This window comes from Podarcis liolepis (genome assembly GCF_965112155.1).
Source record: "Podarcis liolepis genome assembly, chromosome: 7".
Classification (NCBI taxonomy): Eukaryota; Metazoa; Chordata; class Lepidosauria; order Squamata; family Lacertidae; genus Podarcis; species Podarcis liolepis.
In genome coordinates this window covers 16,844,702-16,860,899 of record NC_139561.1, presented here as the reverse complement: position 1 = coordinate 16,860,899, position 16,198 = coordinate 16,844,702, and the positions used below count along the sequence as shown (strand labels likewise).

General features: G+C 45.8%; 1 protein-coding gene across 4 annotated transcripts in view; it reads left to right on the top strand.

The window, feature by feature from the left end:
• The window catches only part of MTOR (mechanistic target of rapamycin kinase), a 100,039-nt gene that overhangs the window by 14,443 nt on the left and 69,398 nt on the right, over positions 1-16,198 (top strand). For 2 of the 4 annotated variants that reach the window (XM_083512638.1, XM_083512637.1), the window contains exons 11-21: positions 1,094-1,338; positions 1,477-1,692; positions 2,701-2,906; positions 5,304-5,426; positions 5,624-5,713; positions 5,862-5,954; positions 7,050-7,184; positions 7,864-7,993; positions 11,217-11,467; positions 13,765-13,806; positions 15,975-16,061. In XM_083512638.1, coding sequence (XP_083368764.1) covers positions 1,094-1,338; positions 1,477-1,692; positions 2,701-2,906; positions 5,304-5,426; positions 5,624-5,713; positions 5,862-5,954; positions 7,050-7,184; positions 7,864-7,993; positions 11,217-11,467; positions 13,765-13,806; positions 15,975-16,061 — 1,618 coding nt within the window. The remainder of the gene's footprint in view (positions 1-1,093; positions 1,339-1,476; positions 1,693-2,700; positions 2,907-5,303; positions 5,427-5,623; positions 5,714-5,861; positions 5,955-7,049; positions 7,185-7,863; positions 7,994-11,216; positions 11,468-13,764; positions 13,807-15,974; positions 16,062-16,198) is intronic. The other 2 variants (XM_083512640.1, XM_083512639.1) reach the window with 1 other exon arrangement.

Below are 16,198 nucleotides of genomic sequence, written 5' to 3'. Positions count from 1 at the left end.
GGAAGGACCAGAAAGAAATTTAATAATAACGAATAATGATGCAGGGGTGTTTGCTGGGAGCACATGTTTCCCCATCATCATGAATCCATTGGCTCACCTTCCTGTGTTGTTGGTACATGGGTGTTGCTGCTGGCACCGTTCCCAATTGGTGGGCACTGACAAAGTTTTTGTCTTTTCAACCCCTGTGTCCCCCCCCCCCCTTGAGCTGACCTTGCATTGGATGCAGTGAGCATTCTGCTGGCATAGCAGAGGTGGTATTTCCAATCCCGGCGTCATGCAAGTTTAGGATTGTGCTGTTAATTGTCTTGTGCACCTCTGTCAGGTGTAGGGGGTATGCAGAGTGTAGCATGTGTTGTTAGCTCTGAGGAAGCTTATGTTTTTCAGTGAAATGTCAAGTTCTCCGTGTGTCTCTCCAGAATGGAGTGTGTGCTGGTATTTAAAGTATTTCCAGAATTCCACATGAATTCCTCTGAAGGCCTCAATGTCCACTTCTGTCATTTTAAATATCTCCTGTGAGGCAAATGCCCAAGCAAACAAGCAAGCAATTTTTATTAATCGTTATTACCGGTGGGGCAAGTTTGAGAGCTGAATTCTTTTGTCTCTTGACCTTCCACAACCCTCTTGGTAGGAGTCTGGCAACTTTTGGGAATTATATCCAGGAAACTAGTTTGTTTTCAGGCCTGGAAGGACTCTGCCAAGACATTTCTGATGATTTTTTAATTTGTGTGTCAGAAAGATAGAGAGACTTTTCCTAATAGACCCAAATGACTTTGATTTTTTAAAAAAATCTTTTGTGGGCTTTGACATCACCAAAGCCTGCAAAAGAGTTTGCCCAATAAGACTGGACTATTGGACTGGAGCAGAAGTGGGGCGCCTGTAACTCCAGGTGTTGCTGGACTACAACTCCAATCATTCCTAACCATTGGCTGTGCTGGCAGTGGCTGATGGGAGTTGTACCCTGGTAACATCTGGAGGGGTACAAGTTCTCCATTCCCAGCCTAGAGGATGTGGAGAGAACTGCAAAAGGATTTGAACCCATGCTTAATGGCTTGCCAAGCTAAAGGACCTGTGTGGACCTCTGTCTTGCCCTCAGCCCTGCCCTGACAGCCGTGCTGTACGACTTGAGTCGCCAGATCCCCCAGCTGAAGAAGGAGATCCAGGACGGGCTGCTGAAGATGCTCTCCATGGTTCTGATGCACAGGCCCCTGCGCCACCCAGGCATGCCAAAAGGCTTGGCCCACCAGCTGGCTTCTCCCAGCCTCACCAATATCCCGGAGACCAATGATGTGGGCAGTACCACACTTGCGCTCCGCACCCTGGGCAGCTTTGAGTTTGAAGGTGAGTGACGGCAGCGGGAGGAAACATGCTGAAATCCTAAATGAGAGGGGCAGCAGGGTCACCCCTGCAAGTGCGTCTCATGCATGAGAGTGGCAGCAAAATATTTCCTCCATCTGTTCCACCCTTCTTCCCTTTTAGGGCATTCACTGACTCAGTTTGTCCGGCACTGTGCGGACCACTTCCTCAACAGCGAGCACAAGGAGGTCCGGATGGAGGCGGCTCGCACATGTTCGCGCCTGCTCACGCCATCCATTCACTTGATTAGCGGGCACACCCATGTTGTCAGCCAGACTGCTGTGCAGGTGGTGGCGGATGTCCTCAGCAAACTGTTGGTGGTCGGTATCACAGACCCAGGTGAGTGCAGAGGCCAGGGGTATAATTACCTGACATTCAGAAGACATCTTAAGGCAGCCCTGTTCAGGGAAGTTTTAAATATGTAACGCTGTACTGTTTTTAACACTGATTGGGAGCCGCCCAGAGTGGCTGGGGAAACTCAGCCAGATGGGCGGGGTATAAATAATAAATTATTATTATTATTATTATTATTATTATTATTATTATTATTATTGGCTTGTCACTTCTATGGTGCTTTTATCAGGTTACCAGCAAAGGATATGAAGTGCCCACCCCCTTCTGCTTTAATCTTGCTGTTCTGATCATTGGGAAGGCCAGCAGTTTAACTCCCAATAATCAGTTTTTCAGGGTGCTGTGATATGCCAACTCCTGGAGAACAACACTACTTTAGTAACAGAGCACCTTCTTTGGAAGGTCCCAGATCCAATTCCTGGCATCTCTGGTGAAAATAAGTAGTAAATGATGGGCAATATTTCTCTTTCCCTGAGACCACAGAGCAGGGGTGCCTAACCTTTTTTGGCTGAAAGGCTACATTCGCCTTTGGCCAACTTTCTGAGGGGCTGGAGGATGCATGCTAGTGGTCAGAAGTGGGTGTGGTCACCACATATGTTCTCATAATCTTAAATATACATGCCCAGGCACACCTTCTCAGTTCGGCTGTGGAAGGGGTTTCTTGACCTCTCCCCACTCATCAGTTGATGGATCAGAGTGGGTCATTGGGATGCTGGGCTCACTGGGGTGTCTACTTTGTATTCCCCTGTTATTCTTGCCAAAATCAGTGGGGTCTTTGGAAATTAGGCACCCTTCCCCTAGAGAGCCACTGCCAATCAGAACAGACATTACTGGACTGGACGGACCCAGTATGAGGCAGCTTCTGGCATTTCTAAGTCTCCCTCTAGCAAGAGAACAGGCACAGAAGCAATGCCCTCCCTGGGATTTGACTATATCATTCAGCACTGTTAAACCAGACTGCACTCAAGCACCTGCTGCTCAAATGTGCTCTTTCAGACCCTGACATCCGATACTGCGTGCTGGCCTCCCTGGATGAGCGATTTGACGCACACCTGGCCCAAGCGGAGAACTTGCAGGCTCTTTTTGTAGCCCTGAATGACCAGGTGTTTGAAATCCGCGAGCTCGGCATCTGCACCGTGGGCCGGCTGAGCAGCATGAACCCGGCTTTCGTCATGCCATTCCTACGCAAGATGCTGATTCAGGTAATGGGAGTTGGAAGATTTCGGAGAGGCATCTAGAAAGTGAAACTGTCTGGCCCTGCAAGCAGAGGGAACCCTGCTCCAGTTCAGAGGTGATCAGGTTTTATCCAATGCTAGAGTTGGCTCATTGAAGTTAATGGACATGACTCACTTAAGTTTATTAATTTCAGTGGGTCTACTCTGAGGCCACATTTGCACCATACATTTAAAATACTGTGGTACCACTAGCCAGTCATGACCTCCCCTAGAGAATTCTGGGAGCTGTAGTTTGTTAAGGGTGCTGAAAGTTGTTAGGAGACACATCTATTCCCCTTGTGGACCTACAATTCTCAGAGTTCCCTGAGGAAAGGGATTGACTGTTGAACCACTCTGGGAAGTGTAGCTCTGTGAGGGGAATAGGAAGGTCTAACAACTCTCTGCACCCTTAATCAACTACAGCTCCCAGAATTCTTTGGGTGAAGGTCATGGCAAGTTTAAGCATATGGAGTAAATGTGGCCTGAGTTGAATACAACTCGCTACACCCTTGTTTTGGCCACGTTCCAGATGCACTTCTCTAGGTTTTGTTTAAGGGACCTTGTCATAGCAACAGAGGAATCTGCCTTGTACTGTGTCACATGGGGAAGGAAATGAATTGAACTGTCATGTCTAGTAACGTTGCTTGGGGAATATGGAGTTAACTTGTTAAGCCTGACCCGCCTGGGCGCTCAGATTGGAAGGTGGGAAAACCATTGAAGATGTGAGGGATCTCACATAGCCTGCCTTGGGTTGAGATTTAAAACCTATAAGCTTCCTTGAACCTTGTTGATTGCTAGGCTTGTGAGTCACCTAGCCCCAGACCATACCCACAGTTCTTTAGTATTCAGATCAAGGAGGGTCTCTCACAAAGGATATATACCAGTGAGAAGGATCATAGAAAAGTCTTATGTGAAGAACTGCCTGGTAAGTCTGTGGTCTTAGGGAATATGACTGCGGGGGAGAGCTGGTTTTGTGGCTAACTATTTATTTAGTTCTTTTGCTCCATTGGTGAGATATGCTGTTTTCTATAGGTTTTTCTATGTAAACCAATTTTTGTAAGAACTTCCCTCCTTCCCTTTTTAGTTAATATTTAACTTGATTTCATTAACACTTGTCATCTTGGTTTATACATCCCTACATCTGGAGCCAAGTTCCATGCTGACCTTGAGTTGTCCTTGAGCAGACACAAGGGCTGTTTTGTGAAAGGCAGCCAGGGTCAAACCACTCATTCACCTGCTAGCAGTGAAAAGGTCTAAAGCATGGGTAGGCAAACTAAGGTCTGGGGGCCGGATCCGGCCCAATTCCCTTCTAAATCCAGCCCATGGACGGTCCGGGAATTAGCGTGTTTTTACATGAGTAGAATGTGTGCTTTTATTTAAAATGCATCTCTGGGTTATTTGTGGGGCATAGGAAATCGTTCATTTTCCCCAAAAATATAGTCTGGCCCCCCCACAAGGTCTGAGGGACAGTGGACTGGCCCCCTGCTGAAAAAGTTTGCTGACCCCTTTTCTAAAGGAATGTGTGGACAAGCAGAGGTGTACACTCTGCTTGGCTGGATCTCTTTCCCCACATGGCATAGGACCCAGGGTACAACATTGTGGTGCCTTCTCACGCAGATCATTGGCCCATCTAGCACAATAATCAGCAGCAGCTTTCCAGGGTTTCCGACAGGGTGCATTCCTAGCCTTACCTGGAGATGCTGTGGTTTGAACCTGGGGCCTTCTGCATGCAAAGCAAGTGCTCTGCAACTAAACTATAACCTTTCCCTTGGAGATGGGGATGTGTTTGCGCACTCATACAAGGGGGGTGGGCTTCCTGAGGGCAGATGAGGAGGACCTTAGTTTTCTTCTTGGACTTTCCCCTGCATGGGCCCCAACTAAGAAGGAAAAGTTGGGTTTGTGCAATTGATGGAGAGAATATGAATGCTTGAGTTGGCCTTCTTCATTCTTCAGTCCCTAGATGATGTTGGAATACATCTCCCATAATCCCTGGCAATTGGCTAAGCTGGCTGCAGATGACTGGAGTTGCAGTCCAGCAACATCTGGGGACTCAAGTTGAAGAACTTTGGTGTGGAGAGTCAAGACTTCATTGTGTGTTCTTGGATGAAGCTTCCTAGCCAACCAGCAGCCTCATGTCCTGACCAAAACTGAAACCACCCCTGACCCCTGATGTTACAAGCAGGTCTTTTCTTCATTATCTTTGCTTCTTCCATTGGAGGCTAAAGTCCACTGTTCCATTCCATACAGATAAGGACCAGATGGAGAAAGATAATATTTTGCTGCTTGAGAATGGGAGTTGTAGGCCTGTTATTTACTCCCTAATCTCCTTCTCACTGGGGAAATAGTAGCTCTCACCTCCATGGCATCTTTCCCCCCCCCCTTCAGATCCTGACAGAGCTGGAGCACAGTGGCGTTGGCAGGATCAAAGAGCAGAGTGCAAGGATGTTGGGGCACCTGGTCTCCAATGCCCCGAGACTTATCCGCCCCTATATGGAACCCATTCTCAAGGTAGGCCTTTCATAGCACACGTAGGATGATTGTTGTTTTTTTTCCTGAATTCATTTATACATTACGCCATTAATTTAATAATTTACATCCGCTGTGCTTTTCTGAATGGGGCATGAATGCTTGGCTGAAATGGGCCACAAACACAGACTTAATTTCCTCCCTTATCAAAATTCCTCCTTCTGCATGTCATTCAACAGGCACTGATTGTGAAACTGAAAGACCCTGACCCTGATCCGAACCCTGGAGTAATCAATAATGTCCTGGCTACCATTGGTGAACTGGCACAGGTAAACCTCTAGAAGTTTGGAATTTTATTTTGCTTGACAGAGCCACACTTTTCATGGCAGTGTGAGCGCTGCCATGGTCACTTCATGCCTGTAAACTTTTCTGTTCCTTCTGCTCACCTGCCAAAGCCTCTTTTTCCTCCCTCAACAGGTTAGCGGGCTGGAGATGAGGAAATGGGTGGATGAGCTTTTCATCATTATCATGGACATGCTCCAGGACTCCTCCCTACTTGCTAAGAGACAGGTGAGCAGCGTGGCCTGCTTTCACAAAAGCCTTTTTGATTTTCCTCACTAATCTTAGAATATTGTACAAAGCAAACTTCATAATAAGAATCACTTTTCGCAAAAAGATGCCTCTAAGCTACTTGCAATTCTTAAAATACAAATAGCATAACAGACATTAATACCAAATTTAGAAGAACAATAACAGGACAAAAAAACCCACAAAGTGCTCATTCAGGAAGCCACCTCCTCCCTTTATTTATTCATAAATCACAACCTTCTCAGTGATAGCCCCACATGTATGGAATGCTCTCTTTAGGGAGACTTGCCTGGTGCCCACCTTTGACATTTGTTTTCCTAGGTGTTTGGGGCAGCAGCAATGATGTGATACTATACTGTTCGTAAAAATATTTCTGTGATTTTAGTATTGCATTTTCTTCAGTTTTGATTTGGGACATTTTTTAGTGGGAAGCCATGTATAAATTGAATGACCCGAACTTACACAAAACACAAACTTCCAAACGATCTGGAGTGAATTTTTGGAGCTCACTGCCACGCTGGTAATTCCCCAAGCCAGGAAGACTGGGAGGCACAATGTTAAAAAATCAGCAAAGGACTTAGTGCCCACCTTTGGTGTTTAAGCCAAATTGCCCTTCCTTGCCCCTATATCTCCCAGTCTTTTTCTTTTTAATGTCTAAGGCCACCTTCTCCAATCTGGTGACCTGCAGAATGATATCAGTGGCTATTAGCCACAATGGCTCAGCTGTGCCCCTGTGGTTGCAGGCAGTAATTCTGAACAGCAGTTGCTAGAACCATAGGAAGGGAGAGTGCTATTGTGCTCAGGTCCTGCTTGCAAAACTCCTACAGGCATCTGTTTGACCACTGTGGGAACAGGATGCTGGACTATAGATGGGCTGTTGTCCTGCTCCAGCAGGCTCTGTATGTTGCTGGGCTCCTAACTCTCATCACCCCTTGCCGTTGGCCATTCTGAGTGTGACTGACCTGAGTTGGGCCCCTACAACATAAGAGATAAGAGAGCCAACCAGCCAGTTGACACCTAACTCTGTCTCATAAACAAAAACAAAAAGCATTCTTTTTTACGGCGGATCTGTTCCAGGTGGCTCTCTGGACCCTGGGTCAGCTGGTGGCCAGCACTGGCTATGTGGTGGAACCCTATAGGAAATATCCAACTCTCTTGGAGGTGTTGCTGAACTTCCTGAAGACGGAGCAGAACCAGGGTACCCGGAGAGAGGTAGGCTGCTATGGGCTGAGAAACAAGGGCAGGCTTAGTAAAAATTCTCTTGAATTCATGCTAAAGGGGATGAATGGAAGCATGTTCTCTTGTGCTTTGACCAATTTGACCAACACACACAATCGTGTCCATGGTGAGATATGAGAAGTTTTGATTTCTTACTGTGAAAAATTGTGCTCCACAGGTTGTGGGGGGGGGGGGAGTTACTTAAATCAATACTTTTTCTTTAAAAATGTGTGATGTATTTTTTAAAGATCCCCAAAGCTTATGATAGGGCTTTTTGTAAACCGCTTTGAGGTTTTATACCATATTTGTAGGCTATATAACATGCAAATTAAATAAATAGGTGGAGAATGCTTGATGAAGTAATCAGGGAGCTGCACAGTGACACAAAGTGCCTTCTAGCTGATGGCTGGCTGGCAGAATCATCCCTTCTGGTAAATTCTCAGCTTTGACTCAGTCACTGTTGTCTCTCTATCTATATTTAAGCCAGATCTGAGACTCTTAGGATTGTCCGGCTGTACACCAAAAGCCACAATTTGGTCCTTGGAATTGCTGGCTTGAAGTCCTGTTTTCACAGTTATTGTCTGCCTTTTGTGTTGGTGTTGCTTCTTTTGATGATGCTTTCCTTTGAAGCATGATGAGTCTTACCCTCCCCCCAATCTTTTGTTCCTGTTAGGCTATCCGTGTCCTTGGCCTCCTGGGGGCTCTGGATCCATACAAGCACAAAGTGAACATTGGCATGATAGACCAGTCGCGGGATGCCTCTGCTGTCAGCCTGTCAGAGTCTAAATCAAGCCAAGATTCTTGTAAGTAGACTCAGAAAGGGTCCAGGGGTTCAGTCTGCTTCAAGGAAGAGCTCTTAGCCTTGGGGCTGGGTCTCCTGTCCCCCAAAATTCTTATGACCAAGATATAGAATGTGGCTTCCCTCCAGATGTTGATGGACTCCACCTCCTGGCACCATCCCCTGAACTGTTGTACATTCTGGCTCCTGGGAGTTGGAATTCAAGCAACATCTGGATCCCATTGGCGACCTCTGGCTGGTGGATGAGGTGTGGGGTGTGTGGATTTTTTAAACCTGCAGTTCCACCCGCAAATGTATACATGAGTTGGAATACTTGTGCATCATGCTTGAATCGATAAAATGGAAATAGGTGGAGACCTTGTTCAGAGGGCTGCCATGAGGATGGGCTGGATGGTTTCTACCACCACTCCTCTGCCAACCCCCCCCCCAACATTACATTAATAGCTCAGCAGTGTTGATAAGCAGTGATCTTCCTTGATTCTCCTCAGAAGACATGGGTACATGGGTGATATATAGGGATGTTAGGTACCTTCTTTAAAAAAACCCTGCAACACAAAAAACCCTGCAATTTAATAGACTAGTTATATGGAATGTGATTGATTGATCAGGTTGATTCAATCTATTTACATGTGAAGAAAGAAATGTACATTGTTGTTTGTAGATCAGCCTTTCTCAATGGAGCACATGCACCTTCTTTCTCTGTGATAGCAGCATTCTGGGAAATGTAATCCACAGGCCCCCTAGCCTGCATATTAAATGGCAGGGATGGGGAACCTGTAGTCCTCCAGATGTTGTTGAACTTTTGCTCCCATCATCTCTAACCCCTGGCCGTGCTGGGTTGAAGCTGGTGGGAGCTGAAACATAGGAAGCTGCCTTATACAGAGTCTGGTTTATCTAAGTCTCAGTATTGTTGATGCTGACCAGCAGTAGCTCCACAGAGTTTCAGACGGGACATATTTCCCAGCCCTCCCTGGAGATGCTGAGGATTGAACATGAAAAAACTGTGCTCTCCCACCAAGCTGCTTCCATTCCCTTTAGATTTCAGTCAAGCTATGGGCTAGAAGCGGCAATCATAGACTTTTCTGTTTGAAATCTTTCCTGCAAATAACCACTCTGTTTGTTTATTTATTTAGACATAACGATCTACCCACCCTTCTTCTTAAAAGAAAGGAAGTTGATGTGCAGTTTAGCCCCCAATAGAAGCCTGGTTTTAAATGGTGAAACTGTCTCCACATCCACAAAAATTGTGGCTCCCTTTTTGAGGAGAAGCTGCCCATGAAAACCTCACACGTCAGCTCAGTTTTTCTCATTTCCTGTCTCTTTCTGCCTGTTTGTGTAGCTGTTTCCTGAATTAGAAAGTTTAAAGGTGCTAAACTACTTGATGGGGTGGAACCATGCAGCTGCCTGCCAGATGTTTGCCTCAGTCTGCTCTCCTTTGGTTCAAAGAGTCCCCTCCCTGCACCTAAATGTAGCAATCTGGATTTACAAAATTGGGCATGATATGCCTGCTGGCCAAGTCCTGAACCCACAGAATTAAACTTGCAAGCAGCTATAATGAAGCACCCACCAATTTTGCACTATTTGGAGCTGGAGCTCTTTTAGGGTTTGATGGAAAACCAGGATTCTGGCATGAAGAGCCAAATGGAGAGAAGAAAGCCAAAAATAAGTAGAGGATATTATAAATCTCCCTCTCTCCAGCTGTGACTATAACTGATTAGCTTGTAAGCTTTCCTGAGAACTGAAAAGCCACTTAATACTGTGACTTATGATCAACATTTATTAAGGAAATTGTTTGACGGAGACGCTTGTTTGGCCAGAGATGGGATCTGGAAAGTTCCTGGCAAAGAGGAGTTAGTGTTTCATGGAGGTTCTCTTCAACTCCCCTGCACCCTGTAATACCTCAAATACTTGCTCCATTGTAATGATAGAGCTGAAACAAGCTCTATCCACAGTCAGTTGAGTTTAAACACAGTGTTTGCATGCTAGATGCCCTGGTGGGTTATGGCTGCAAATCTACAAGTGCAGGAAAGGCATCAAATTCAGCTTCCTGAAATGCCCAGGATTGAGAAACAAACATTATGATTGGTTTGAAAGGGCGTGGACAGTGCCTGGCAGTTCTCAGAAGCAAGAGATTAGTGTCTGAATAAGCTTTCCATTGGGCCAGGGAGCGACTGTGCTTCATTCAGCCCTTTGCCTCTCACTATGCTCTGTGGCAGAAGTATAGAGTCAACAAAATGGTTTACAACTGCAGAATAAATTAGGCAAACTAAGGCTGGATATATGTCATTTATAGCAACAGTCACCAACCTTTTGGGGGCAATGGGCACATTTCAAATTCGGAGAGAGAGTGCGGGGGGCACCAGACACAAAGTGTAGGAAGTGGCATAGCACAAAATTAGAGAGTGCAGTCATGGCGCACATTTTCCCGTAATTGTATTTCCATACTAGAAAAGACTTAATCTGTTGAATATCTTCTGTTAAAGGTACATGGACCTGGTTTCCTCCCAGTCCTAAACCAAAAACCTAGGCTGCCATCCTGTGTCTGTGGTAGTAAGCCCTGCTGAACACAGAGACTTACTTCTGAGGAGACACATATACAATTGTACTATAAATTTACTATACAGTGCATATTAACTATACAGTGCATACATGGTCCTTAGCACCTGCACAACAGGAGGCATTCTTAAGCCTCCTTGCAAAGTTTTCACATTTGCCTTTGTGGGGAGGGGGGAATTCTTTAACATCCACCCATGCTTACTGTGTAATAGTAGCTGCAGAAAATAACTTTCAGGGACTACCTGATCTCAGGTGAACCCACCACATGGAAGAAGCTGGAAGGGCAAATTATTGATTCCAAGGATAAGATAGAAGCAGGAAAAGTGCACTAAAGAGGAACCAGTAGCATTTTAGGACCCTAGGGATTTCTGATTTATCATTTATCAGTCACAGCTCTAACTTCATTTGTTGGCCAAAAACACTTGACAGGCAGGAGCAGCTTGGCTGGCACTTTTCACAGAAATCACTTAGAAAGTTTTCTTTCTGAAAGGGCTAGCCACTTCTTCCTTCTTCTTTTTCTTCTTTAAATAAAAGCTCAGAGTCTTAAGGCCCCAGCCTAGGAGCTCCAAAGAGTCTTCACAGTGGCTAGGGTTAGTGACTCAATATTCTATAGTGATCACATAATTGCCCCCCTTCCCCATATCTGCAGTTAATCCTTCCTCCCTTTTCAGCTGATTATAGCACCAGCGAGATGCTGGTCAACATGGGCAACCTCCCCCTGGATGAGTTCTACCCTGCCGTCTCCATGGTGGCCCTCATGAGGATCTTCCGGGACCAGTCCTTGTCCCACCACCACACAATGGTGGTCCAAGCCATCACGTTCATTTTCAAGTCTCTCGGGCTCAAGTGTGTGCAGTTCCTGCCTCAGGTCATGCCGACCTTTCTCAACGTCATTCGGGTTTGTGATGGTGCCATCCGCGAGGTGAGTGCCCCCTTGTCTGTCTTCCTCCACCCTCCCCTGAAACCAGAATCGGCTTTGAGAAAACAAAGCCAAGAAGGCCGATTCCTGAAATATGGGGCGTTGCTGAGTTGTCCGTGTCTGCAGGCATGCTGCAAAAGTGAGTGACCGCTTCCCGTCTCTGTTTCAATCTTTTTTGGAATATCGTCTGTTACTAACCATTCTTCGCTGCTGCCTTAGAAGACCTGCTATTTAGTGGCTTCCGCTTTTGTGAAGCCTCTTTTGCTCTGAGCTAGCTTTCGCTGGTCTCCCTTGCCCTTCTGACTGTTGTAACCTTCAGACCTCTGTACCAGGCGTCTGCTGCTTTTTGTTGTGGTTGTGGCTGCTGCCCTCACTACCGTCAGCAGGGAAAGCACATGTCTTATGCCGCAGCTGGCCAGACTCCCCCACCTTGGTCCCCATCACGGTTCTGGGGGGTGCCGGGTTGCTCAGAGCAAGTTTCAATTCTAATTCCAAAACTATAGAGTTGTATGCAATTAAGTTTATAAGGGTAGATCCATTGGAATTAATGGACCTAAGCTAGTCATCCCCATTACTCCATTTGGAACACGGTGTATAGTTCTGGTTGCCTCACCTCTAAAAGGATGTCGTAGAGTTTGTAAAGGTTCAGAAAAGAGCCAGCAAAATAATCAAGGGGGTTGAACAACTCCTCTGTGCAGAAAAGTTGCAGTGTTTCGGACTTTTTAAGTTCAGAGACAAGGTGAGGAAGAGGTGGCATGATAGAAGTTTATAAACTGATGCATCCTACATAGAAAATACATACAGTGGTGCCCCGCAAGATGAATGCCTCGCAAGATGAAAAACCCGCTAGACGAAAGGGTTTTCCGTTTTTCGATGCGCTTCGCAGGACGAATTTCCCTATGGGCTTGCTTCACAAGACGAAAATGTCTTGCAAGTCTTGCGATTTTTTTCGCTCCCCCCCCCCTTTTTCTAAGCTGCTAAGCCGCTAATAGCCTTTTAGCCGCTAATCCGCTAAGCCTTTAATAGCCGCTAAACCGCTAATAGCGCTAATCCGCTAAGCCGCTAATAGGGTTGCTTCGCAAGACGAAAAAACCGCTAGACGAAGAGACTCGCGGAATGGATTATTTTCGTCTTGTGAGGCACCACTGTATAGAAAAGTCTTTCTCCCTCTCTCATAACGCTAGAGCTCAAGGTCATCCACTGAAGCTGAATGTTGGAAGATTCGGGACAAATAAAAAAGTCTTTATCCAGTGCATAGTTAAACTGTGGAACTCACTCCCACAGGGGGGGCAGTAATGGCCACCAACATGGATGGCTTTAAAAGGGGATTGGATAAATTCCTAGAGGAGGAGGCTATCCATGGCTACCAGACATGATGGCTGTGCTCTGCCACCACAGTGGAGGCAGTAATGCTTCCGGATACCCGTTGCTGGAAACCACAGGAGGGGAGAGTTGCTCTTGTGCTCAGATCCTGCTTAAGGGTTTCCCACAGGCATTGTGGACTACATAGGCCATTGGCTTGATCCAGCAAGCTCTTCTTATGCTCTTATTAATTTCAATGGACTTGCTCTGAAGAGGACTAAGATTGGATATAACCTATATTGTTTATATCAGATTTGAGAAACTCTTGTGGTTGATTGTGGATACACTTCCGCTTGCTAGCAAAGAACTAAACCGCCGCCTAAATTTATGTTCTGCTTCAAGCAAACTGCAAGGCTCTATCATTCATTTTAAAATAATTATAATAATGGATGGTAAGGATCTGAAACAAAGAAAGGGGTGTTTGCTTTGTCATTGGCATACCCAATGGGCTGGGAAACATGAGTTTTCAATTTGTCTGCCAAACTGAAAACAACTATTGAAATTGCACTGGGACCCACAAAGGCCTCAACTGCTTTTTGCTTGATTTTGCTTCCCAAATGGAGCACAATTTGGAGGAAGTTAGGGCCTGTGCAAGTCCTGTCAAAATATTTTAAAACATTAGCACATATTCTAAACATTGAAGAGGGAACAGGGCTCAGGTTGTTCCCTGGATTGAGCTCCATGTATGTAGAGTGGACAAGCTGGGAACGTATGTTTGGTTAGAGCTGTGTGTTGTATGTGGGATGAGCTTTCCCGGCATGCGCTGCTGTTAAAGTTACCTTTGTAGGACTGCAGCCGCCACCGGCTGGTTCTCTCCCAGAACAAAACAACTTGTGGATTTCAAGGCCAAATTCTGGTGCTCTGGGTGCCTGGACCAGACTTGATCTGACTTCCTTGAAAGCTACATACTTTTGCCTACTCTTTTTACAAATTTTCAGGTAAAAGAAGATGGTGAAAGTGTGCTGGGGAGAAGAGCTGAGGTGGGTACATACGGCATTTAAACACCTAAACAGGGCACTTCGTGTGATGTGTATAAAGCATCTTCGTATTCCCAAGCAAAGGCAGCTTTATGTCAAGCTCGGTGTTACACATCTTTGATAAATGGAAGTACTGAAGATGACAACAAGAATCTACCGACAGCATATGAATCTATCTAGCTTAGCTTACCCAACAAGCCCTCCCCTCTCCCGTCACAAATGCAAACAAACCCCACTGCAACCAACCACACACAACCAACCACACCCTGCCCCCCAATACCTAGCAATGCCAAGGAAAGGTAATAATGCAATAAATGAATAGAAAGAGAACCTACCCAGTTGACGCTGACCCAAAACCTCACACATACACTATACAAAAGAATATAAGCCTCACCACCCAACCCCTCCTCTCCCTGCTCTTCTTCCCCAACCTTATACTGTACTCAACACTAATGTCTCACAACAAATGTAACTGATTTGTGAGAAAGACTGTACAACCTGAAAAAAGAGGCAAGGCATGTACTTTTGTAAACCGAGAAAATCTTTAATAAAAATAAATTAAAATAAATGGAAGTATTGTACAAAAGGAACCTGCAGACCCAAATATAGATGTTTTAGTTGTAGGCAATATGTGAAATTCACCTCTTTGTCCTCCCTGCTCTCTTGCCTGCTCACTTCTCCCTTCCTGTATACACCACACAGTTTTTCCATTACCTAGGAGTCCCTATAGACTTATTGGCCTGTACCTTTTCAGGCCTCATCCCTCACCCCGCCTGACTCTGCACCCCTTGTCGCTGCTCCCCTTTCTGGCAAACCCACAGAACCCCATCCAAACTTACCTTTTGCTTCCCTCATGAAAGCTTTGCTGCTCAGATTCTGTTGCTTGTACCCCTTTCCCCCAACCCCAAATTTGGAAAGTTTATGAACATACCATGGCATCAAAACTGTTCAGCTGATGGCATGCCAGCCAGGCAACAGGCTTTAAGCCTATTTCAGCACATGGTTCTCCTCTCCCCAAAGGCACTATGTCACGAAGCAACACCCAGCATGGGAACTAAGCAAAAAGAAGCAGGCTTCATTTGGGGACAACTTACCCTGGCGAGAACTAAGCTAACAAGGGCCCCAGGAAAGGAAACGTATTCCTGTTAAGTCCTTGCAAAATGCAAGTACAGGGGTACCTCGGGTTAAGTACTTAATTCGTTCTGGAGGTCCATTCTTAACCTGAAACTGTTCTTAACCTGAAGCACCACTTTAGCTAATGGGACCTCCTGCTGCCACCGTGCCACCAGAGCATGATTTCTGTTCTCATCCTGAAGCAAAGTTCTTAACTTGAGGCACTATTTCTGGGTTAGTGGAATCTGTAACCTGAAGCGTATGTAACCCGAGGTACCACTGTAGTCTCCCCGCTCAAAATGTAACCTAACCTGTCACAATAGTAGCCATTTTACTCATTATTTTTTGTGAATAAACTTATATTTAATACGGTCATAGAAACAGTGAATGAACCTGTTTTTCACAAAATAGTTTTCAACACAAGACAGCTATTTTCCCACGCTTTTCTGTAACAGCCTCCTAATAAATTTACAGAGCTAGTCCCCCCCCCCCCTTTTCTGATGCATTGTTCGGCTGAACCACCAAACAGATATTGACTAGATAGTAAAAGGTGAACTTTCAGCATAGAGCTCGGCCATCTTTTCTTCTGAAAAGGATGTGGATTCTCTTGCTGTGTGTCATGTGCTTACAAATGCATCTAGGCACATGAGAGCAAAAGAGTTTGAGAGAGAGGGAAGTGGGGTGCAAGTGGGGGGCATGGCTTGGATATCATGAAAACCCTGGGTGAGTTTGGCTGGTGGGACAAGTTGGGGCGGGATGAGTTGGCGAAGTTCTGTGGCGCCCCAGTCATGGTGTCAGCGCTTGCATGTCTCGATGCTTTGTGGCTTATCTGAATGCCTCTTGTGTGTGCGCACCCAAGGTTTTGAATTGTGCACAGGAGTGCCTGTGAACTTCACAGAAACGGTCCCAAAGCAAAATTGAGCCCTGTGTTTGCAGCATGCCATAGCAGCGTGGTGGGTGGCTGTTCTTGTAAAGAGCTTGTGAGCAAGAGTTCCTGAGAACTGCTCTGTCCCAAGCCTGACCTATGTTTCTATAACCCCTTTCCCTGCTCCTTTCAGTTCCTGTTCCAGCAGCTGGGGATGTTGGTGTCCTTTGTGAGAAGCCACATCCGACCTTACATGGATGAAATTGTCACCCTTATGAGAGTAAGTATAGCTGCTTTTTAGCTCAGTGCTTCTTCTAAAAGACTCCTTGCAGAAAACATGGACTCTATAAGGGCACAAGGAGCAACTTCATGCTATTAGCCCATCTAGTTATCTGCCTTGACTGGCAGCAGCAGCTG